The sequence below is a fragment of the Nothobranchius furzeri genome, chromosome 5 (genome assembly GCF_043380555.1).
Source record: "Nothobranchius furzeri strain GRZ-AD chromosome 5, NfurGRZ-RIMD1, whole genome shotgun sequence".
NCBI classification, from domain to species: Eukaryota; Metazoa; Chordata; class Actinopteri; order Cyprinodontiformes; family Nothobranchiidae; genus Nothobranchius; species Nothobranchius furzeri.
The window spans coordinates 34,829,689-34,855,136 of NC_091745.1; the positions used below are offsets into that span (position 1 = coordinate 34,829,689).

The 25,448-nt window shown below is 46.4% G+C and overlaps 1 protein-coding gene across 6 annotated transcripts; it reads right to left on the reverse strand.

The window, feature by feature from the left end:
• Window positions 1–251: 251 nt before the first annotated feature.
• On the reverse strand, window positions 252–25,352 carry LOC107378784 (microtubule cross-linking factor 3). 6 transcript variants are annotated; one of them, XM_070551603.1, is made up of 13 exons: window positions 24,733–25,352; window positions 24,337–24,541; window positions 22,740–23,498; window positions 22,374–22,598; window positions 22,132–22,290; window positions 21,653–21,724; window positions 21,131–21,450; window positions 20,867–21,026; window positions 19,730–19,799; window positions 19,088–19,634; window positions 18,887–19,016; window positions 18,483–18,792; window positions 13,275–13,400 (listed from the first exon to the last, which is right to left on the reverse strand). In XM_070551603.1, the coding sequence occupies exons 3-12, from the start codon at window positions 23,454–23,456 to the stop codon at window positions 18,682–18,684; spliced, it is 2,511 nt and encodes an 836-aa protein (XP_070407704.1). In that variant the 5' UTR covers window positions 23,457–23,498; window positions 24,337–24,541; window positions 24,733–25,352; the 3' UTR covers window positions 13,275–13,400; window positions 18,483–18,681. The 6 variants fall into 6 exon arrangements, with proteins under 6 accessions (XP_070407701.1, XP_070407702.1, XP_070407704.1 ...); XM_070551604.1 differs by lacking the exon at window positions 24,337–24,541 and having other exon boundaries at window positions 18,483–18,582; XM_070551602.1 differs by lacking the exon at window positions 24,337–24,541.
• Between the last annotated feature and the right edge of the window lie 96 nt (window positions 25,353–25,448).

Sequence of the window (25,448 nt, forward strand, 5' to 3'; positions counted from 1 at the left end):
AAATCTCTTGTATTGACATCATTAGACGGCTTTAGTTTGAAACTCTGGGCTGCTGATGCCTGGTCAGACGGGTGTCGTGGCCCGTCTTTACCTGGTAGTACACATTTCATCATTGGTCATGAACTGCCTCTGGTGTGTGTGACTAGAGTCTGTATTGTATAAGTAAAACGGGCAACCTGGGTCTCCCGTCTCTGCTGTAACCCTTCAGGTGTCGTGCTGTTTGCTGCAGGGCGACATGAAGACAACAGAAACCTGGTAAGTCCTTATATTTATTATAGAAAACAACAGAAAAGGCATTGTGATTCACCACCTTTTAGCGCCACTAAAACTGCACTACTTAGCCGAGTAACATCCTGATATGTGAACATTCAGAAATATTAAAAGTTTAAAAAATGCTTGCCTACGTTTAAAGTGTGACACAAGCTCTGGTGAATCGCGTTTTTAGGGACTCACCGACAGAAAACGTGTTTCCATAAACGGCCTAAGAAAGCAGCCTTTGGTACAACGTTGTAGAAAACAGGAAACAGAACTCTAACTATTGATGAAACTTAACCAGAACCAAGTACTTTGCTTGAATAAACACAGTTTTAGTCACAGGGAAGGTACAGTCCAGGCATGTCCTGCAGAAGACCACCAACATGAGAGGAAGTCATTTATCTCAGAGTTCGGTGATGTCACGATCTGTGTCTGAGTAGTGAGGGATCTGTTATTAGTAGATCTGTAAGGCTACACTAGTCACAGCTGAAATCCAGACCTGAGCGTAGGACAGCTTTGCATCAGAGGCTCTAATCTGACGATGCTGCAGCGCGGAGCCGGTGGGGTGAATAAGGCCGTCCCGATGCATCCGTAGCTGAAGCTCTTCTGAGTCTGCAGGTTGTGCAGGCTGGATTTGGTTCATACAACAGTAAAGGCTTCCGGTGGAGGTCACATGATGATGGTTTCCATGTGAAAGCTGTGCGAGTAAGAAAAGGAGGGGGCGTGTTTCTGCAGGGGGAAGGATGCGGGCACGACGGGAGTGCTGCGAGGGGAGGAGGAGGGGGAGGCGGGTGAGCAGCTGGCCCATCGGGATGGGAGGCGACGGTTGGCTGGACAGGCCGGCCTGGAGAAGCTCCTCTGGACCGAGGAGGAGGAGGAGATGGAGCGCTCTTCGTCTTCCTGTGGAGAAACAAGTGAATTAACGTTTAGGGTTATCACTCCGCCCTGGCGACAAGCAGACCCACACTCACATACTTTACATTTGTCACGAGCTGCAGCTGAGGTCTTCTGAATCCTAGGAGGAAAACGACAGGCACATTTCAAACGAGCACGCTCCTGAGAACAGCTCCAAGGGAAAACAAATCAGTTCCATGTGAGGCACTTCCTCTGAATCAACACGTGATCTGACTGGTCACTAGTGCGGTTCCCCTATTGTGAGGTCACCTAAAACTGCCTCCCAGCTTCTCATGCCACGTCTAACGGTTGCACGACTTTAGAGCAGAATCGTTTCGTGGGCTCTCCCGTTTCTGCCGAGGCGTTGGGTCGGCTGGCTGCTGTAGATGCTTCCGTAGTTGCAACGCTTCCCCTGCGAGGCCTCGTGGAAGCAGGGAGAAAGCAGCTGGTGTGGGCGGCAGACCACCTGCCTGGTTTCACACATAAACGCTTTAAGCTGCAGAACGGCCCAGTTCTTCACGAAGGCTTTGGCCTGCTTGTCTCTTAGCACAAACCAGGAATAAACAACATTCCCACCAGGGCTGTCCTCCGTCAGGAGCAACAGCTCAGCATGTCAGAACGTCCTGGATCCAAACCAAATGTTCACCCTGGCCTGCTAGGATCTATAACATTCACCTAACCAGATAAAAAGGAACACCGTTAATGGCGAGGAGAACAGGAGCCTCAGCATGAACTCACCTGCACTATAAGGAGAACCTCCTTCACCCCAGCAGGGCTGCTGCTGCTGGGGAGGCTGTGGGGGCGGTGGGACATCTGCATGAGCTTCACAGAGGGACTTAAAGGCAGATGGTCCACATCCAGCGTCTCCTCTTCAGTAGTGGTCTCCTCTGCTCCACAGGTGAAGTTACAACTTGAAGTCATCTTGTTCTGTTGTGCCCGAGCTGCGGTCTCGTAGTTTTTTAGAATCCGCTCCACAGCGCCATAGTTGGACCGCGATCCCTCGGGCCGCGGGTACGCAGCGAGAGTGAGAGGCTTCCAGGGGTGATCGCTCATCATTCGAGGAGCAGGTTTGGAGGAGTCTGAAGGGTGAGAAGAACCGGACATGTGGGTCACCTGGCTCCTTCTGGTCTCAGCATAGGAGTGCAGCTGTGAGGCAGCAACTGTGGCCGTCTGAGGCGGTGATTCTCGGGGACAGTGTATCTCGGCAGGCTGACCCGACAGGCTCTTTACAGCCAAAGACTCTGAAAGAAGAGCATCTGTGGCTGACCTCTGTTGCAACTTCCTGGAAGGAGCTATGTGCTCGACCTCAACAAGGTGATGAGGACTCTGAGAAGACAAAGCCTCCCCGAGTCCTGCCTGCGGCTGTTCGGGTGGTTCTGGGTTTAGTATGACATCCTGGACTTCAGCAGCATGTGTGACCAGAGCTGGCTGCTCATTGGGAATCTGTGGAGTAGAGGTTGAGACAGAATGCCATACGGACTCTTTGGGATGTAAATCAGAACAAACGGCTTGAGATGATGTCTCTTCAGGAGCTGAAATGTCCTGAGATGACGTAAGGACTGGCTGGAGCGTTGCAGCGCCAGTCTCTGTTACAGTCAGACGGTCCTGCGTGTCTACCCCCTGGCCCATCTCGGCTTGGAACAAAGCTCTGTTGAACTCATCGGTTTTCCGCTCCAGCATCAGGTTTCTCCTGGAGCCCTGGAGGGAGGGGCTGACAGGTGGTTTTTCCAGCGCGGAGAGGAGTAGCTCCACAGGAAATTCTTCAACATCCTCAGACGTTTGTACCTCCTCGACAACCAGATCTTTCCGAGCGGTCGATATGTTGACTTCAGAGAAGCTTTTCTGGACCGTCCCGACTGCAGACGATTTATTGTGGGTGAATTTGCTGGCCTCACACGACCAGCGGCTGTGACAGCAGCCCACGTTGCAGTTGGAGTTAGCCGTCACTGAGCACGATGCCAAAATGCCATCTTTAAATATCTTTCCCTCATTCTCCTGCAGCATGGCCTCAAACTTCCTGACAACAGAGGGACTGCTACACTTCCTGTCCACTAGAACACAGGGGCTGTGGCACTTCCTCAGCGTAGCCATGGGGGATTCTGGGATGTGAAGTTCTGCATCTGAAGTAGGAGTGCTCAGATTCCAGGAGGAGGTGCGAGGAGGGACGGGTGGTGCTGCTGCGTCGACGCTGCTGTAGCTAACCAGGTTAGCTGGCTCTACTGTCCAGGAAGTGCTCGACCTTCTGTTGGGTTGCCAGGTATGATCTGGTGACAAAGTGATCCAGTTTTCATTCTCCAAGGCCCGGAGGTCGTCGTAAATCTGGCCGAGGTCACAAGGAGCTTCATCTGGTTTTAGGCAGCTCCTGTCATGGCCTCCTCCTGCAGGGTGCAGGAAATCAGGTCGAATCCTGCAAGGACCAAAAACGTCTTAAATGTATTATTTAAATATAAATGACTCCTCGTTATGACCGTTTCATAAGCAAGATATTAAAAACCAGAATTATCTTTGACTCCAGCAACAAAGTAGCAGATTGTGATCATCATCATGTACCTCGGATCTCCACCCTTCTTTCTGATCTCATCCTGGTAGCTACACAGCTCCTCACTCACACGGGCGATCTCCTTCAGAGCCTAAAACAGGAAGGAAGACAAGGTGAGCGAGAGAGAGAGGACGAATCCCCGCTTTACACCAGAACAACAAACCAATCAACAACACAGATGTGTTATATTTAATGTTTGGCTATTAAACCTCTCACCGCATTGAGAGCAGTGGTGTTCTTCTCATTGCCGTAACTCAGTCCTCCCCAAAACGAGCCTTCATGAGGACCGACATGGACACCTGTCTCACGTCCTTTAGAGAAGTCGTCCTGCAGTACTCCACATCCAGATGTTCCAGGGTAAAAGGTCTCCAGCTGTGTTGGGTCCACAGCCTTCCTGTTATCAGTGACTGCTTCCTGCTGCCAACTTTCTCTGGATCTGAAGTCGTCCACCGTCTCAGGGCCACAGCACCTCACTGGAACACCGACATTAAATCCAAGAATGTCTGCTTGGAGGCAGGAGTCACCACTCGTGTTCCTGCTGGGTCCACATCCAGGTGAAGGGGGGTTTCTGGTTGGTTCTGACTGAGCGCTGCTGAGCAGCTCCGAGCGCGAGTTGTCGCTGAGCAGACTGGAGCCTGTGCTGGTGGAGCGAAGGCTGAGCCTGTGGCCCACGGCGTCATCCTGCTTCCTGCTGTCCAGGCCGGTTCCCCGTCGGTTGGCTCTCACCTCACAGCACAGCTGGAAAGGAGCCACTTTTGTTTTAGTTTCAATTAAAAGGAATAAAGAACATTTAAAACATGATTCTGCCTGATCGTGCAGATCTGGAGGAAGCATGTCAGAAGGACGCCAACATTTACTACTAAAATCCTGTTAAATGACGCTTTATACGGTCAGATGTCTGACGGATAAAAACCTCAGAAACACCTTCAGTTTTCTGGGCTACGCTGCCGCTGAGTCATATCTAGATGCCTTCAGATTAGTGATTAATCCCCGGTTTCCTCTCGTTTTCTCATCCCAAAAGGGAAAAACAAGAGTCATGTGTTTGGAGTTAACTGTTCCGATGTTTGTGACTTTTCGGTCTTTAACTCAAGAACTGATTCTCACATAAGATACAAACACGAGTAACAAGGTCAAACATGAGTACCGAGGTCATAAACAAAGACACGAACACGAGTACCGAGGTCATAAACAAAGACACAAACACGAGTACCGAGGTCATAAACAAAGACACAAACACGATTAACGAGGTCATAAACAAAGGTAAACACGATTAACGAGGTCATAAACAAAGGTAAACACGATTAACGAGGTCATAAACAAAGACAAACACGATTAACGAGGTCATAAACAAAGACACAAACACGAGTAACGAGGTCATAAACAAAGACACAAACACGAGTAACGAGGTCATAAACAAAGACACAAACACGAGTAACGAGGTCATAAACAAAGACACAAACACGAGTAACGAGGTCATAAACAAAAGACACAAACACGAGTAACGAGGTCATAAACAAAAGACACAAACACGAGTAACGAGGTCATAAACAAAGACACAAACACGATTAACGAGGTCATAAACAAAGACACAAACACGATTAACGAGGTCATAAACAAAGACACAAACACGATTAACGAGGTCATAAACAAAGGTAAACACAATTAACGAGGTCATAAACAAAGGTAAACACAATTAACGAGGTCATAAACAAAGGTACAAACACGATTAACGAGGTCATAAACAAAGAAACACGATTAACGAGGTCATAAACAAAGAAACACGATTAACGAGGTCATAAACAAAGAAACACGATTAACGAGGTCATAAACAAAGAAACACGATTAACGAGGTCATAAACAAAGATACAAACACGATTAACGAGGTCATAAAGATACAAACACGATTAACGAGGTCATAAAGGTACAAACACGATTAACGAGGTCATAAAGGTACAAACACGATTAACGAGGTCATAAACAAAGGTACAAACACGATTAACGAGGTCATAAACAAAGGTAAACACAATTAACGAGGTCATAAACAAAGGTAAACACAATTAACGAGGTCATAAACAAAGGTAAACACGATTAACGAGGTCATAAACAAAGGTACAAACACGATTAACGAGGTCATAAACAAAGGTACAAACACGATTAACGAGGTCATAAACAAAAGGTATAAACACGATTAACGAGGTCATAAACAAAGACACAAACACGATTAACGAGGTCATAAACAAAGACACAAACACGATTAACGAGGTCATAAACAAAGACACAAACACGATTAACGAGGTCATAAACAAAGACACAAACACGATTAACGAGGTCATAAACAAAGACACAAACACGATTAACGAGGTCATAAACAAAGACACAAACACGATTAACGAGGTCATAAACAAAAGACACAAACACGATTAACGAGGTCATAAACAAAGACACAAACACGATTAACGAGGTCATAAACAAAGACACAAACACGATTAACGAGGTCATAAACAAAGACACAAACACGATTAACGAGGTCATAAACAAAGGTACAAACACGATTAACGAGGTCATAAACAAAGACACAAACACGATTAACGAGGTCATAAACAAAGACACAAACACGATTAACGAGGTCATAAACAAAAGACACAAACACGATTAACGAGGTCATAAACAAAGACACAAACACGATTAACGAGGTCATAAACAAAGACACAAACACGATTAACGAGGTCATAAACAAAGGTACAAACACGATTAACGAGGTCATAAACAAAGGTACAAACACGAGTAACGAGGTCATAAACAAAGGTACAAACACGAATAACGAGGTCATAAAAAGGTACAAACACGAGTAACGAGGTCATAAACAAAGGTAAACACAATTAACGAGGTCATAAACAAAGGTAAACACAATTAACGAGGTCATAAACAAAGGTAAACACGATTAACGAGGTCATAAACAAAGGTACAAACACGATTAACGAGGTCATAAACAAAGGTACAAACACGATTAACGAGGTCATAAACAAAAGGTATAAACACGATTAACGAGGTCATAAACAAAGACACAAACACGATTAACGAGGTCATAAACAAAGACACAAACACGATTAACGAGGTCATAAACAAAGACACAAACACGATTAACGAGGTCATAAACAAAGACACAAACACGATTAACGAGGTCATAAACAAAGACACAAACACGATTAACGAGGTCATAAACAAAGACACAAACACGATTAACGAGGTCATAAACAAAAGACACAAACACGATTAACGAGGTCATAAACAAAGACACAAACACGATTAACGAGGTCATAAACAAAGACACAAACACGATTAACGAGGTCATAAACAAAGACACAAACACGATTAACGAGGTCATAAACAAAGACACAAACACGATTAACGAGGTCATAAACAAAGACACAAACACGATTAACGAGGTCATAAACAAAGACACAAACACGATTAACGAGGTCATAAACAAAAGACACAAACACGATTAACGAGGTCATAAACAAAGACACAAACACGATTAACGAGGTCATAAACAAAGACACAAACACGATTAACGAGGTCATAAACAAAGACACAAACACGATTAACGAGGTCATAAACAAAGGTACAAACACGATTAACGAGGTCATAAACAAAGGTACAAACACGAGTAACGAGGTCATAAACAAAGGTACAAACACGAATAACGAGGTCATAAAAAGGTACAAACACGAGTAACGAGGTCATAAACAAAGATAAACACGAGTAACGAGGTCATAAACAAAGATAAACACGATTAACGAGGTCATGAACAAAGATAAACACGATTTACGAGGTCATAAACAAAGATGAACACGATTAACGAGGTCATAAACAAAGAAACACGATTAACGAGGTCATAAACAAAGAAACACGATTAACGAGGTCATAAACAAAGGTACAAACACGATTAACGAGGTCATAAACAAAGATACAAACATGATTAACGAGGTCATAGAGATAAACACGATTAACGAGGTCATAAAGATACAAACACGATTAACGAGGTCATAAACAAAGGTACAAACACGAGTAACGAGGTCATAAACAAAGGTACAAACACGATTAACGAGGTCATAAACAAAGATAAACACGATTAACGAGGTCATAAACAAAGAAACACAATTAACGAGGTCATGAACAAAGAAACACAATTAACGAGGTCATGAACAAAGAAACACAATTAACGAGGTCATAAACAAAGATACAAACACGATTAACGAGGTCATAAACAAAGGTACAAACACGAGTAACGAGGTCATAAACAAAGGTACAAACACGAGTAACGAGGTCATAAACAAAGATACACACGATTAACGAGGTCATAATCAAAGACACAAACACGATTAACGAGGTCATAAACAAAGGTAAACACAATTAACGAGGTCATAAACAAAGGTACAAACACGAGTAACGAGGTCATAAACAAAGGTACAAACACGAGTAACGAGGTCATAAACAAAGATAAACACGAGTAACGAGGTCATAAACAAAGGTACAAACACGAGTAACGAGGTCATAAACAAAGATAAACACGATTAACGAGGTCATAAACAAAGATAAACACGATTAACGAGGTCATAAACAAAGATAAACACGAGTAACGAGGTCATAAACAAAGATAAACACGAGTAACGAGATCATAAAGATACAAACACGATTAACGAGGTCATAAAGATACAAACACGAGTAACGAGGTCATAAATAAAGATAAACACGAGTAACGAGGTCATAAATAAAGATACATACACGATTAACGAGGTCATAAATAAAGATAAACACGAGTAACAAGGTCATAAAGATACAAACACAAGTAACGAGGTCATAAATAAAGATAAACACGAGTAACGAGGTCATTTTTAAACCTGTTGTAAAATCACTGCTGTTTCTGACTCTGATAGGGTCTGTCCCGTCCTGTTGAGTGACTGAATTTAAACCTTTTATATCAACACACGTACTAAATTCCTCCAAGTCATCAAAGTCACATCCTCGGATTCCAAACATTTTCTAATGGCATTTAGATCTTATTTTTATATGGAAACAATTTTTAAAGTTTTATCTTTCATTTAAATAAACCTTTTTATAAATGACATAAAAACTCCAGCGTGAATTGATTTGCATGTTTTTCTTATTCCTGACACAGTTCTGCTAAAAATCATCCCTGCTCCAGGTCACGTCTCAATAACTTCCTGTCTTTGCACTCAGAGATGGGAAAACCAGCCAGTCAGCTTGTCTCTGCAGCTGCACACATCTGGGACGTTATTTAGTGGGTTGTTGGTATAAAGGGAATGCTTCCCACTGCAGGTGTTTCAAAGCAAAACGTGAACCTCAGAAAACATTACATTCTCACCTCTTCTATTTTCCTCTGCATGTCCTTCAGCTGACACTCCCACTCTCTTCTCTCCACATCAAACCTCTCTAGCAGCTCGGCTTTCTCCCGTAACCAGTCCCTCTCGCTGTGCTCCAGACGGCAGCGCAGGTCCATGGCTGCTGAATGGGTGTCGGCCAGGACCCTACGCTGCTCTTCCCTCTCCCTGCGGTGCGTCAACGTCTCACTGGTGGTTTCTTGGGGGCTCCGAGACGTCACAGATCCAAGACCTGCTCCTGATTTCAGTCCTCCGCTCACCAAGCCCGTAGCTTCTCTAGCCTCCAGCTTTAAAGACAAACAAAGGGGGAGAGAAAGGTGATATGAGAAGGGAAGAGTGGGAGAAAACGATGAGAGCCAGATGACAAGACATATAACACGGGGAGGGGGAGAAAATGTAGAAAGTGGAATTAAGAGAATTGAGGAGTGGCAGGAAGCGAGGATGAAGAAGTGGGGGGATAATGTACCACGGGGATGAGCGAGAGGGTTGGTAGGCGGGAAGAGAGAAATATCACACACACAGCTGGTTCCAGGGTTCAGGGGTCAAGTTTCTTTTCTGTGGTTCTTCACGAACACAGGATGCAGTGCAGGAAATGGTGGATTCAGGCACGGCAGCGCAAGTCTGCAGGTGTGGGCTAATGCCAGACATTTTCTGGTGATCCGGCTTTCAAGAATAACAAAGATCATCCCTCCTCTAAAAACACCAGGGTTCACTTATATAACACTTAACTCTTGGTAAAACAAATTCACTGAGTTTATGATAAAAAGATGCCCTTTTGTCACCGTTTTATCTCTGGGTGAAAAAGTTCTACCTAAACCCACAGCAAAGGTTCTGCGTTCGACCTGAGCCAAGATGCAAACCCCTTAAAGGCTGTAACGAAGAGTTGTGAGAGCACGAGAGGCTCTGGGCGACCTAAAACAAGAGCGTGTTTTCACATTTGTACATTATGTGGTAAATGAGAAGCTTTGTTGCTTTTAGAAAAAAAAAGTTGGCTTTGGGACTGGAAGAGTCCCAAGACAACGCCTGTGTGTGCAGAAATATCCCGGTGCTTCTTTGAGATTTGGTGCGTACAAGCACGCTGGAATGCGTTATTTCTGTTTGCACCACAGACGTGAACCAAAGCCTTCTCACAAGCCTTGGTGCTATTTCTGCCTGTGGCCTGAGGTCATGAAATGATGGTGCAGAGAAACAAGCCTTCTGTCTGCCTGTGGCTCTGCTCGACGCTCTCAGCAATTAGAGACGGTCGGCAAAGGGAGCCGTCCACGGCCGTTTAAACATCCGACGTACACAGAGTCAAAATGCAAAAGCAAGATGCTTGGAGTCACATCGAAGAGCTGACTGATGATTTTACTGTGAATTATCCCCTCAGAGACACAGATCATCAGGATGCTGGTGAACTAACGCATTTACACCTTCAAATCAGTCTGAAAGAGAACCTTCAGCCCCTCAGAGCCCGTCGCTGTGTGCCACAGGGGTTTATAAAGGTAACTGTGTCACCAGGGTGACCCACTATAAATAGCGGACACTCAGACTTGTACAATGTCACATTCCAAGAGGAGGCGGGAGAGTTAAGGGGGTGCTAAGCCGAGTGAGATGTCTCCTAGCTGCCAGCAGCAGTCATAAATCAGGGTCACGCCAAGAAATATGCCTGGAAATACCCATCCAAGCCCCAGCCTGGGACCTTGGTTGTTTCCTGGTATTTGGTGGTGGAAGTCGCCCAAAAGGGAAATGGGAACAACTTAACAGCATTCATATTCTGGCGTCAGCTGTGGACGACCGCAGGATGTGACGTGTGGATTCAAGGCTTGTTCAGGAGAATCCTGAGAAGTGATTTTTGAACTGAATGTAATACCCGAGACAGACTTTTAGTTTAAAAATGAACCCAAATACCAGTCATTGTCCTCCTAAAGAGCCCAAAGCGGTCGGGTGAACTCTAATTCCTGTATTTAGAGTCACATGTGAGACGCTGATGCCTGAAACATAGCTTCAACAAAAACTAACTGAAAGCTGTTCAACTGACCCACTTGGTGCTTTGTGAGCTGAAGCATTATTATGGATTTGGTTGCTCGGTTTCATTCAGTTTGTTGGTCCCTTCTCCCGATCTGCTCGTTGCTCTCTTGTTCCTCACACTAATCACAATCACCACCTGATATAAAAATGTCAGTGTGACAGTATCCAGACGAAATGCAGGTTCACTAAAAACAGAACACCATCTCTTAGTTATCGTTGAAGACCCCACTACCTCTGCTTTTACTCTTCAGAGAGCAGGAACAGTGGCTCTAGCTGGCCAGAATACAAACGGTCTCATTAGGAGGCCGTAAACAGAGCTCAGCTGAACCAGCCAGGACGGCACGAGTCACGTGACTGCACTAAAACACTCGTCTTTCTGCATGTTTACTACAATTATTGGAAAATGTAGAGTTTCAGCTAAATCTGGGCCAACGTTCAAGCTACAAACACACTAGCTGTTGAACTCCTGCTATTCAGCAGCAGCAACACAGGAATTTTATTATTAAACGTTTTTTACAACTGGAAACTGTTCACTGAGCCCCTAAAGCCTGTGGTGCTGTGTTGGGGTTTAAAATGTCCCAGAAGCCCTGATAAATGGCCAAACACAACCCCATAATAATGCCCTGCAATGGACAGACTGGTTAACCCCGCCCACTCAGCCAGGACGTGAATATTAAATGAGCTGAGTGCTGATTGGCCGGCCTGCCCAGATGGCTCTATGATGCTGCAGGCAGCCAGAAGCTCTGCATGCAGTATCTGGATAACCCAACAGAAAAGCTTTGGATCCATCTGGGATTCGTTACGCTGGATATTCCCAGTAGATCCTGGAACGTTTTACTCTCGTCCAACAAGGACGTTAGCAGTAGCTTGGGCTAGTGTTGTTCTGCGGTTACAGTGGCCAACGTTTATGTATCGCTGATGATTAAGTGCGTTGGGATGTGCAGATTAAAGCACGTGTGTCTTGATTATTATGCGTTTAAGCAGCTTTTGTCTGAACGAACAGATTCTACGTGACCATAGCAAAACAACTCATTTACATAGGAAAGCAGGTTGGGATGACGCCAACAAGGTGAATGAGGATTCAATGGCCCCTGTAGAGAGACAACTATTGACCTGTAATTTTTAACAAAAAAAACATGGTACAAGGTCATATTACTGATCGTCTTACTTGCTTGAATTTGATGAAACAAGCCTTTGGTTTGAGTTGCACCAGTCTGAGTGTAAATCTGGAACATAATAAGTGTGTTGAAGATTATTTTAGAATGCTCTTACGGTCGTGATGCAGAACCCCAGACAGTCACTGGTAAACACACACCGGCAGGATGTGGCCTGTAGACAATAGACCCATTGACCTGGTTCTGTTTGTGTAATCAGACTGGAGAACTGTACTGATGCATGTCCGTGTGCATGTCCACTCCAAAGAGGGTGGATCTTGATCATTTAAACACAAACAGGTCGACTGAGCAGAGCCCGTTTTTGTGTTAAAGGAAATGTTACGTTCTTTTTGTTTTGTTGTAATCTGAGGTTTCTTCCGGCTGCTCTGCAGGATTGCTCCGTTCCTTTAACTCTGTGTTTTCTGAGCTTTCTTACTTCAGTCGCCATCAGAAAAGCTGCCTGTGTGTGGGAGGGTTCTAGAGATAGGAATCACATGGGCTCAGATGACAAAGACAACTGTTGTCATCTCTCGTCTCACACACTCACCCACACACACACACAGAAAGAAAGGCACGCGCGCACACACACACACACACACACACACACACACACACAGAAAGAAAGGCTTAAACTTCTTTGGTGCAGCCTCTTAAATCCATGTTTGATCTGAGAGAAAGTGTGCTAAACCCCTCAAGCTGTGCGACTCTGAACAACAGCCCACCATGTTTGTTCCTCTCTACATGTCCTGGTACAGCATGGCACTGGTATTACAACAAAGCGTGTCTGATGTTTGAACGTAGCTGGGCTAACTAATCTACTCGGAGCTTGAAGTTAAAAGCCCAGATAAGTGTCGGTGACTGGCTAAGCAGGTCTAAACGTGTTCTCTGTCTCTAGGGGTCTGTGGAGGTGACCTCTCCCTGTTAAACTCCAGAAAACAAGCTGGTTCAGGTGACCATCGCCCATCCCTCTCTCACCTGAGCGATCCTGCACTTGAGCTCGGCCTTCTCCAGCTCCCAGGCACATCTGTCTCTAGTGTACTGCAGCTGCAGCTCGCTCCTCTTCTCCTCCTCTCTCTTCACCTCAGACTGCACTTCCTCCAGAACCGTTTTCAGGTCCAGCAGAATTCTCCGGTTCTCCCCGCCCTGCATGAAAACAAAAAAAAACCCTGCTGTGCTTAGCTAAAGCAGAGCCAACTCAGGTCCCACATCAAGGTGAATGATGAGTGTTCTGATTGTGTATTTTAACAATAAGACAGGTGATGCCTTCACAGGTCGCATTTACTTGTATGTTGGCCACTTCTCTCAACAAGGACTCCTTCTCCCGCATCCACTCCTCTTTGTCCTGAATGTGTCTCTTTTTCAGATCTTCCAGTTTTTTTTTAAGCCGGGATTGCTGGTGCTGCTGGGGTTCGGAGCCTGGCCACATCTGTCCCCTGAGGACCTCTATCTGGGCCCCTGCTGCTCCACCCTCTCCTCTGGGCTCCTGGATGTGACTGAAGACAGTGGGTGGAGATGAGATCCTCCTCAGCGGGCTGCGGGTCTTGCCCCTGCCCCTGTCGGTCTTCTCCATCCTGGACCGGGGAAGGAACTCCCATCCATGGGACGGAACCCCCCCCGCCGCCCCCACCGTGCAGCCCCGCACCGTTAATAAACGCACTCCACATCCGCCACGCGCATTCAGATAAAACCGTAAACCTGGACGAAGTGTTGTAAAGTCAAATCACTAAAAAAATCCACTAAAAGTCCGTCTTAGAAGTGAAAAGTTCAGACAAACGTCCCGGGGTGTTTGTGCTATCCGAACCGGGCCAGATCCCGCTGGGGCCAGCCAGCAGCAGCACAGGGGAGTCGACACCGGCGACGGGGCTGGACGCTGTTTTCTCCCCCATAGCTGCGCCCGAGCCCCGTGACGACCTCCCCCCGGCCCTGCTTATCCACCTGCACCGTTTTCCTGCTCCATGTTTGCGCTGAGCTCCCGGGACGGTCCGTCCGCTGCCTCCGCGCTCCAGGCGACAGCCCCGAGCAGAGGCGGCCCAGTAAACACGGCGGGACGCGGACCAAAAATATCCCGGAGAGCACTGCTGCAAGGGCGCCCGAGTATTTTTACCGCCTTGTAACCGGGAGTTTTATTTTCCCCCAAAGCTGAACGACGCCTTCAGGAGGAGGCTGTTGGGAATCAACGCCGTCTCCTCTAATTATGTCGCCACCTTGCGCCGTAGCCATGGCAACAAATCAATCCCGACCCGCGTGGCGGTGACCGCTAAGCAGCAAATCTGTTTCAGAGAATCGAACTGAGCAAAAGGCTGGGAGAGTACATGAAAGCTTTCCTCAGCTGTAAATAAAACATCTTTAGATGGAGAGGGCTGACGGTCACGAGGAAACGGAGGGTGTGGTTTTAGGTCTAAAGCTTTCAGCTGTCTGATGCCTTTCGTTGTTGTTTTTTTACCAAATCAAGTTCAGGTCAGAGTACATAAACTAAGTCAGCTCTCTCAGGTGACTGACAACCTGTTATCTATCCCAGCGCGTGCGCAGCAGCTCTTACCGTGATAAACGTCCTCACGCCGGGTCAGACTCAGCATCCTCACATTTCAGCGACTGGATAGGTGAAAGCAACCGCAGAGCTGCAGCTCAAATTATGCTTTCATGAACTGGAATAAAATTCCCCTTCCTCCCTCTCTCCTATCCCGCCTCTCTCCTCCTCCCCCTCTTCCTCCCACAGCTGGCCCGGTACAGCTGTGGGACTTGAGACATCCCACCGGTGCCATGAGGGAGGTGGACCAATTCCACCCCCATAGTGGTCACTCAAACCCCCCATGTGCACATTTTTGTTGTGGTTTCAGACCCCACCCAGATCCATTTTTATTCTGCCCAGAATGTTGCGCAACCACAGCGTGTGTGTGTGGGTAAAACACTGTTGAACTATCTAATAGGCAGAAGCAGGAGCCAAAAAGGCTCGATGCCGGAGTTTCTCTCTCACAAGCACAGTGCACATGTCCTAAAGCCCACAGAACTCCACCAGAGGCTCAAATCTCAAACCTCAGAATGAAGCAACTAAAAGCTCATCGTATATACTGTAAAGAGGTCCAAACGAGACATCAAAGATGTTCTTCAATGAGAAACCGTTTATTAAAGGGTGTGTATCATCAGTCCTGTCTCTATATCCCGACTGATCATGTGCTCTGGCCACCTGGACACGGGAATGTCCATTTGGCTGACACGTTAGGGCGTGTGACTCTCGTCCGGGAGTCCGGGGATTGAATCTCACCCCGGCCCCTGTCTCTCCTCCCTGCCACACTCCACCCACATCTCAAGTATGAAAAATGCACCATTTGGAGGCGTCCCCAGGTAGACCGAGAGGGCAGAGCTGCGGTAGTGAGCAGTACCCTTTAGAAGACGCACCAAACTGGCAAATCAGCATAATACTGCCGCCATGCGGGAATTTTGAGGCATTCTTGCTGGCCCACTTGGTAGTAATATTGCCACAACGCCAGACTTGTAAATGCGCATGATGCCTCGACACAACAGATGGAGGAGTCAAGATCACATGAGGAGTTACTGCCGAGCTCCGGCCGAGAATGTGATGAAAATGAACGTAAACACGGCCGTAAGTTAGGCTTTTTGAACGAATCAGCTGAGATGATACACTGGAGTGATGCAGAGCTCCGGGAGCTTCTCTCCGTTAGAGCTGGAGCTCAGATCACCTGACCGTTCACATGGGCATGTGGAGGACAGACACCTTCAGAAGTGGCTTGTGGAAAAAAAACTTAATGAGCGTGTCTTCGATCCTCTGGTGACTCCCTCGTTCTGCTGGGGGACTTTAACGCCCATATGGGCAACGACAGCTAGCCCTGGAGAGGTGCGGTTGGGAGGAACGGCCCTCTGATCTGCTCTTGGCAGCAGGACACCTCAGGATGCAGTTCGATGATCGACTTTGTTGTTGTTTCACCTGACCTGTGGCGGAGAGGGGCGGAGCTGTCAACTGACCGCTACCTGGTTGGCTTTGATGGTGGGGGAGGATGCTGGTCAGACCTGACAGGCCCAAATGTATGTATTACTTTTCATTTTGTGAAAAGTGATTATTATGTACATAATTAATTATTTGATTAATCATGCAAACTGAGAGTGCATATTTTACAAAGTTTTTTGCAAATTACGTCACCATGGTACATCGCATTTCTTAAAAAAGTTTTGGCACGTGTCCCACGGCCAAGCCGGTCATTTTGATGTATAGTTTGCGGGGGTGTACCCAGTCGTTTGAGCCGCATAAATGTTCTTGGACGAAGAATAAAGATATGGAATCCTCTGGTGAAGCCATTCTGGCCAGTACCTTAACTGAACAAACTACAACATCTTGTAAACATGAAAACATCAAACCACCTTTACAATGTAATGAAAAGTGTATTCAACAATGCTTTCAATACATTTTTCAAAAACTGCTGATGATCCGAGTTTTATCTTTCTACCTCAATTCAGTCAAAATAAATAGAATTAATGAATAAATCCAAACAGCCTTGTGGAAATGTGGGAGGACATGTCCCCCTTTGCCCCCCAAATATTACGCCCATGGATGTGGGCATCACTGATGAGCCAAAGACAAAGCTGGACTATGTCTCTATTTTAATGACAAGAAATGTTCTAGGTCACATGGCAAGGAAATGTTCACTGAAGGGTGGAGCTGGCCCGCTGCTGCTTTACAACAAACAGAAATAAAAATCGACTTTCTCAGAAGATCCCAGATGCCCAGATTCCACGATGAGGGTTTCTGCAGCAGCTGGGGAGTTCTGAGCTGAGTTCCTAACAGTGAGGCAGCATCCAGGCAGGTGGAACGAGGTCATCCAAGGTTCAAAATGGGACAAATAAAAGGATGCTGTTCGAGATGCGGAGGAGCTGCGTTAAAAATCAACTGGCCATGTGCGGGAGCTGCACCTGGCGTAGGGAGGATCTGTGCTGGCTGCGAGTTGTAAAAAGTTCTAGTGAGCATTTAAAATCACATCAAACGTGTTGCTTTCATAGCTGTTTACTGATTTTTAACATGATTTGATCTTGTTTGTGAGTTCTTTATACTTGCTGATCACAGTTTATTTCATATAGTTTGGTGATATTAAAGGAAGGTAAATGAAGCTGAACCTGTGGTAATACCGTATATTAGACTTCTTGGAATCGAGAGAGAAAAATAGCTTTTGTAGCTGTTTAATATAAAAGTTAAACGCATGATGTGGGAAACTGTACATTTGCAGAGGTCTCTGATAGGAATGAACACCTTGTAGGCCCCACTCAGGGCATAGAAAGCCCAGAAACGCCTGCATCAGCACAGACAAGGCTGCCACGTCAGAGGAGAACAGAACACAACAGGATCTGGAGTTTTACATCCCGATATTCAGACATCTCTCCTCTGATTGGCTAACAGCAACACAACTCTACCACTGACTCTGTTTGCTCTGCAACATTCATCTCCACAAATAACACAAGCCTGGAGGAGTTCTGCTGTGTGGTGGAGTTGCTAATGCTAACGGTTAGCTTCTACTAGCTGAGATGTTCTCTGCTGTTTCCTGGACGCTAAACCAACAACAGTCTTCCCCGCCGTGAGCCAAGATGGTGAGTCCGTGAATGTTAGTGACAGTGTGACGTAGATCTGTCAGGCTTTTCTAATCCTAGGGTTTCACCGTCTGTTTTCTATCAGAGGCTAATGCAGGAGATAGGTGTAGGAGACTATTTTCATGTTCAGCCTGCATGAAACACTCAGTGTGACCCGTTAGGATCAGAAATGATCATTAAAAATGTGTTTTCAGTGTTCCACACTAATCGTTTATTGCATTATTAGACGTTATATTTCATTAAAAGTTGGCTATTTTTGTGTTCGTTTGGATTGAAATACATTGTGTATTAAATCAAATTAATTAGTAGGCCTATCCTAATTGTAAACTTACAAACTGAATAACTGGAGAATCAAAAGCAGCGCTTGTGGCCGTTAGCATTAAATCTGGGGTGCAGGTTTGAGACTTTGTTTAAAGTGTCTGGCTTTGATCTTTGGTTTGGATTCAGGCACATTAGTAAAACCTGTCTCGCGTAGGACGTGGCTCGTCGTCGTGCAGGGAAAGACAAAAACAAGGTAAGCTTCTTTTTTCCTTAAGTAAATAAAAAACTGAGCTGATATAAAAATGTGACGGCTGCAGTATGTCAGCATTCCTGTTGGATCGCTGCTCACATTCAGAGAACAGAAAAACTCACCTTAAGCCCTCCTCGGCGTTCCCGGGTTTCGTGCTGAAAGCCTCCCAGCAGATGGATGCTTTGGAAAGTGAAAGTGCCTCATGCCCGGAGTGAGTCTTTGCTGTGTTCAACATAACAGACTTGAAATGATGAATGAAAAAGCCCAAATAATAACAAAAGCAACAACAAAAGCATAAATGGGTCGATCTGAACTCGTGCTTTACAGAACAAAGAAGAGGGTGAAAAGAAAAACCAGTTTGAAAATGGTGGCATATGAAAGAGATGAGAACAGAGCAAGGATGAGGATGAGCAGAATAATGGGCTGAAACATCTTTGTGGGTGTAGAGAAGTGGAGAGCAGAGCAAAGGCAGTCAGAACATCAAATCTTCACACCAGTCAAGCTAAATGTGTTAGCATTAGCTTACAGACAGCGGCTCATCTGCCTGTTTATCCTCCTGCTTAGGGACATCCAGTCGATCTATGAAGGTCTGCAGCTCCTTCCTGAAGGCCTTCATCTGAGCGTTGATGCGATACAGCAGCTCATGCTCTCTGATCCTGAGGAGCAGAAGAACTATTAAGTCTTTGACATACAAGGATCATCTTAAAAATAAATCCCAGTGTCTCACCTGCCACCTTCTTCATCCTCATCCAGCCGAGTGAACAGCTCTCCGTTGGTGACGTAAACTCGGGCCTCTGTGATGATAGTGTTGGTGTCAGCGATGAGCCTGTCGATGGTCCGGCCCAGCCTCTCCGCTTCAATGCGGATGTCTATCATTTGTTGCCGGTCCCTCAGGCTTCTGGATAAAAAACGGCTGTCTACAGGTGAGTAAAGGGAACGCGTAGGGGTGAGGCAGCGGATGTTTCTCACCTCATCCGAGTCACTCTCCCCTCCAATGGGACCCTCACGCTTGCGATGGGGTGGGAGGAGGCAGGGAGAGACGGCTGAGGCTGAAGGCATGTCGTCTTCCCGTCCCCCATCACTCTCCGCGTCACTGTCCCGGGGGCTGCCGCGGATGCCCAGGTGGGAGGCCAGGTCGTAACGCTGCATGTTGGAGAGCAGAACACGATTCTCGTACTGGAGCTGCATGACTTTGCCGCTCAGCTCATTGATCTGCATGCGAGCTGCTTTCAGCTCCTCCTGGAGGGCCTCCACCTTAGTCGCGTCACCTCCTCCTGAGGGTTGGAGAAAAATCTGCTCACCTTTACCATCTTCTAATGAGAAGATCCAATCAGATCAGAGCAAAGACAAAAATATGAACAAAACAAACCTCCGCCGTGTCTTGATCCAGCTTCATGGGACCCAGCCTTGTATTTCAGCTTATTGAGCTCCGTTGTCACCTGAAGATTCAACAGTATTTTTGTAATTGTTCTACAAAAACGTGTTGGTCAGATAACAAAAAATTTTACTCAGACGGTCTGATTGCACCAATGACTTTTGTCAGCATGATTAAAGGAGCAACATGTAAGAATTGTACAGGAAAATAATCACAAAAGAGTCTAATGTCTGAATTGTGTTGAAAGGAAGATTACATTAAAACAAATGTAAGTCTCAGTCAGCTGGGGGGTTGGCAGGTCCTCCTTTCCAAAAAGTTGCTGTTTACAATCAAAGAGCCCACCTAGTTGCCAAGTCTGTGCTGGGCAAACGCCACTTTCAACGCTGGCAGGCTAAAAGCTTCAGACTTGTTTAAAGAACCAACGCCAGTAAACCGGAGTGGCCCAGACATTATTTCTTGTAGCCCTAAGAAGCTCGGCAGCTTTTTGTTTTACTCTAATGTTGGGTGAAGCAGGTTGGAGGCTAACATTGAGCTAACAATGAATTAGAAGCAAATAGTCGGCTCTAAAAATACTAAAGCTTATTTTTCAATTACCAACAACCTGTTATTACAGTGAAATGTGTGGATAATGAGTCAGCTGTGGTGTTTAACTTCCTTTAATGAGTCTTTCAGAACTTTAACAGAAAGCTAACAACAAGACGCCAAGAACAACACTTCCTGTAATGCTGGAGGCATTTTACCATAATAAGTGTAGTAAGTGCCCCCTACTGTAAAACACCCAGAAGTGCAAACACCAGATAAAGCATCATAATCTATGTAAAATATAACAATATCTACTTATCAACTTACTGTGTATGACTCGTCTTTGATTGTCATCTAAAATGTTCTGGTGCGGATCTGTAACTGGCAACAGCCACAAAACTCACGGAACGGCAGTGAGAAACTGAGCTTTGTTTAGAAAAATGAACTGCAGTGCCCACATTTGACCACAGGATGTCACTCTTATTTCATTCTTACATATTGCACCTTTTAAAAGCAGGACAAAACCATCGTTGCTGCTTTCAGATGAACGGTTTGTTCTTGACTAAAATCTAGTGAATGTATTGCATAGCTGAGTAGAACTCAACCTACCTTTTTGTTCTCATCTTCTACATCTGCTAAATTTCGCCGAAGGAGTTCTGCCTCGTCTTCCACCAGCTGCAGCTGCAGCCTCAGTTCAGACAGGGCCTCCCCGTGCTCCCTGCTCTGATGAACCCCGCTGCCGGAGCCGTCCACTCCTGCTGCTGCCAGACTACAAAACCAGGATTTCACATTAACTCAAACATAAATAAAGGGGTTTTCATGTAACAGATAACTCAGTTCTCCTCTATGTGAGTTAAAGTAAAACAAATGTACCTGTCCTCCCTCATGTCATCCAGTTCGGCCTTCAGGCCCCTGTTCTCCACCTCCAGCTCCACTATCTTCCTCCCCAAGATGTTGGCCTCCTCCTCCACCAGACGCAGCCGGAGCTTCAGCTCTGACTCACGGGTGGTGGGAGGCCCTCCGGCCTCGCCTTTGGGCAGAGGGCTGTCCACGTCCCCGTAGAAGGAGCGGTACTTCTGCAGCTCCTGCTCCAGTCGATCCTTCTCCTTATCAATTTTTGCCATCTTTTTCCTCATCAGGATGGCTTCCTCCTTGATGAAGGCCAGCTGACACTTTAGGTCCTCGTTTTCTTCCTGTAGAGAAACCATCCTGGTTATTTGTGTTGAATGATTTGGAGAAAATTGTGGCTTTTAAATTCAAAATAAAAAACGATGCGTTCTTGACATATCTTCTTTATTTTTTCCACCTTTGTTAAATATGCATGTTTTGTTTTTAGTGATGTTAACAGAAAATGTGATAGCTCAACAAATCCAGCAGAGACTACATCCGACCTACCTCGACCGGGGTTTGTTGGGCCTTTCTCTCTGTTTTCTGGCCATCCTTGTTTCCCTTTCTTTTCAATGAGAGCTGGAGAAAAATAATAAAAGGTCAACTGATCCAGATGTGCTGGTTATACTCATCCCTAGGAATATTTCTAATGATTGGAAGAAGACGTTTCTTCTTTCTAAGCACTGATCTTAAAAACAACCTGAAACAGGAACCATGAACATACCCACACTGACGTCATTCAGGTGTGTACTTACGTCGAGCAGCCCAGCCATCATTAGGTCTAAATAATAAAGATAACATATGTGCAACATCTTAAAATGCACACACCCATTTGCAGCTAATTCTGTGCATGTTCCTGCACGTTTGCTGCACTCGTGCATGTACGTCTGACAAAGCTCTGCTCAGCTTCTCCTGCACCTCACACATCCTCTAGAATTACATTTTGTCGTCTGCACATTTAATACGTGAGATGAAAAGTAGCCCACCTCTTTGGCTTTCTCCAGTTCGTTATGCAGGGCTTGTTTGTTGACTTCCACTTCTATCAGCTGCTGCCTCAGCTTCTCGTTCTCCTCCTCCGTCTTCATCCTTTTCTCCTCCACAGTCTCCAGCTCATGGTGCAAGCGCACTGACACATCCTTTGCCACCTGGCCGCATGGCCAAAACAACATTTTAAAAATGAGAGACGGCTGAAAAGCTCCCCGATCTTTTGATGAGCTGCCTGACTCACCTTCAGGTCCTGCTCCAGACTTCTGAGCAGCTCTCCATCCTCTTGGCCCGTTTCAGTGAACCTGAGCCTCTTTCTCTCTGCCTTCTTGAGCCGGTACTGGAGAATCCGACAGTTCTTATTGGCTCTCTCCAGCTCTCTGCGCATGTCCTGCAGCTGACAAGCATCCTCTTCGTAGAAAGTGTCTCGCATCTCATCCATCTCTGTTCGCATCTCTTCGATTTCATTCTAGTGAAAAATAAAGTGCACATGAAAATGATTGAGGCCAGCTTCCCTCCACAGACATGAATGAACAAGATAAGCTCTTTTAGCATCTTTGCAAACGCAATGGTGCTCATGTATCGTTTTACAGGACATGTCTCCATTCACCTTTAGATCCTCATTTTCGTCCTCCAGCCTCTCGATCTCGTCCTGCAGCCTCTGGTCTGAGCGTGGAGCCCGTTGTGGACTGTCTGGTTCTGGGGACAGTTCCGGCTCTGATGTGGGTGGAGACGTTGACTTCGCCTGCATCTTTGTCCCTTTCTTGCCCAGGCTCTTATTCAGATGGAACTGTATCAGTTCTGACTGCAAGCATCCCTCCTTCCAGAAGCCGGGTCCACAGCCCACTGTACTTTTGGAACTCTTCTTGCTCGTGACCGCTGCAGCTTCCTCTCCTTTGGGCTTTTTGCTTCTCAGTTTGGGGGATTTGGAAGCGCACGGTTGGTCTGAGACGACGCGACTCGGATCAGCTCTTGAGGGGGTGGAAGCCTCTGTGACAGGACGGGGAGGGTCTAATGCTGCCGGTACAGCGGCCGCGGCCCTGCTCAACGTCGGGCTTTCAGCACCAGCATGCTGGACAGCAGCCGCTCCTCTGACGGGAGCACTGCCTCCAGCCTGCCGCTCCCTGCCGATGGAAACGGGGGAATGACCCCGGCTGTTTCTCCCTCCTCCTCCTTCTCCTCCCTGCTTGAGCTTGGCTGAACTGCTGCCTTTCTGTGCAGATTTAGATCCGGTTTCTTTGAGACCCGCTGGGGATGACGATCGCTGCTGCTTGCGGCTGCTATGATCTGGCTGCCGAGATGAGTCGGCAGAGGATGGGTTCATCATGGTGTCAGAGGATCAGCTCATCCTCAGGAACATCCATGCCCCCTGGGAAACAAACACATAACACGTTGAAAGGGAAGAGCTTAATATGGCTAATTTTCTTTACATGTCCATCAAAATAAAATAATTAATAAAAATTTCCCTTAATAAGCCAACATTTAAAACACTCCTCTATTTCTAGAGCTCCAGCTCCTCCGCATCATTAGTAATTTCCACAAAACCTGCAGAATGCAATTCTCCAACCCCTCTTCTCCCTCTGGTGGACGATCTGAGTACTGCAGTACTCTGCTGAAGGATGCATTAAATTCATCCTCGATGATGAGTGGAGCCAGACACGTACAGGAATTCTTAGCGCACTTGCCCTGACACTAGAACAGTAATTGACCATAGCTGATGACGTTTCACAAGGACAAGTGCACAAGTACAGGTGAGCACTACGTGAGATGAGACCCCACCCCCACCCCACCTCCACCCCCCAACCTTTGTCCCAGCATGATTGAGCCGTGTTATTTCACTCTTGTGCCTTACATAATGTTCCTTTAAATTGAGCCAAAAGCAAAAAATATATAATAATAATAAATACTTTTGAATTATTTAGTGCAGTGTTTTACAATCGGCTCCCCATAGCTACAGAGCAGAGGCAAGACAGGAAATTACAGCTCCTGTCAGAGGAAAGTTGCGGGTCACCAGCAAAAACCCCGCAGTCGGACCCTCGGAGCCTTTGTTTTACATCAACTGCAGCTCAATTACACGGTGCACGTTTGCGTCACATGCGCTCAAAGGGCGCACTTTGGGTGCGGGAGATGTCACTGAGCTGAAGAGGCGGGCAGCCAGTTCAACCGCGCTGTTATTCTGATCCCAGACCAGTTCAATCACAACAAACCTCGTGAAGGCCGGTGCAACAGCAGAGCTGCTTCCTGTCAGCCATCATCTCATCGCCGGATGACTCAGTGTGGAGTGATGGAGGCCAGAGGTACGCGCTCTAAATGATTGAAGGCATTCTCAGAGCAGCATCGCTTCTTTTGCTGCTTTGGTTTGTTTTTGAAAACCAAGAATCAGCTGTTCTCTGATCAGCTCTTATCCAGCATCTAAAGGAAGGAAAGGAAGAAGCTGCTCAACAACAACACTTGAAGGCAGCAACAGTGGACCAGCTCACGTTGGTGGCCTGTACACCAAACAAGGAGCTCGCTCGGGGTTCGTCCTTCAGGATGATTCAGCCACGTCATCTTCTCACGCTTTTGTCTAACTATCATAACTATCCAGCAGATGAACATCTTACCTCGTCTGTCCTCCGCTGGTGTATCGGATGCTGCCGAGAGATGCTGGTGAACGATGTGGAGGCAGGAGGGATGCTGACTCCGGCGCCTCCCGACCGCCAGACAACCTGTTTAATAATCATGACATTACGTCATCGCTGGGCGGTTCCCACCAGGACCGGACGCGTCTTTTGGAATTCTAGGGTGACCAAGGAAGGTCTCGCCTTTCTCGCCTCTGATTGGCTAGATGGGCTTTACTACGATTGGCTGAAAATTCGCGGGGGCGGCAGAAAACAGCGGCCTTCGCTTGTAGTGATGGGAATTCCGGCTCTTTTTAGAGAGCCGGTTCTTTTGGCTCAGCTCACCAAAAAGAGCCGGCTCTTTCGGCTCCCAAGTGGCTCCTCAGATTTTCTGTTGCGTAAAGTACATTTATAACCAAAATAATGCAAAACTATGTGTAAAATGATTTACTAATGTAAAAAAATGCTATATCAAATATTTATCATTTCTATGGATTTAACAACTGAACACTTTCAGAAATCTCCACTTTCCGACTGCTGGCGCTCATTTTCTCACCGTCTTCGTCGCACTCTCCTCTCTCTCGCTCGCCTTTTTCCTCCTCCTCATTCCCTCTCGTCTGCCTCCGCCCACATGTGCTCTGCTGTGTGTCTGAGTCTTACCCTCCCTCTTCCCCGCCCCTACTGCTCTGTGTGTGGACAGTCTGGACACGCAGTTACAC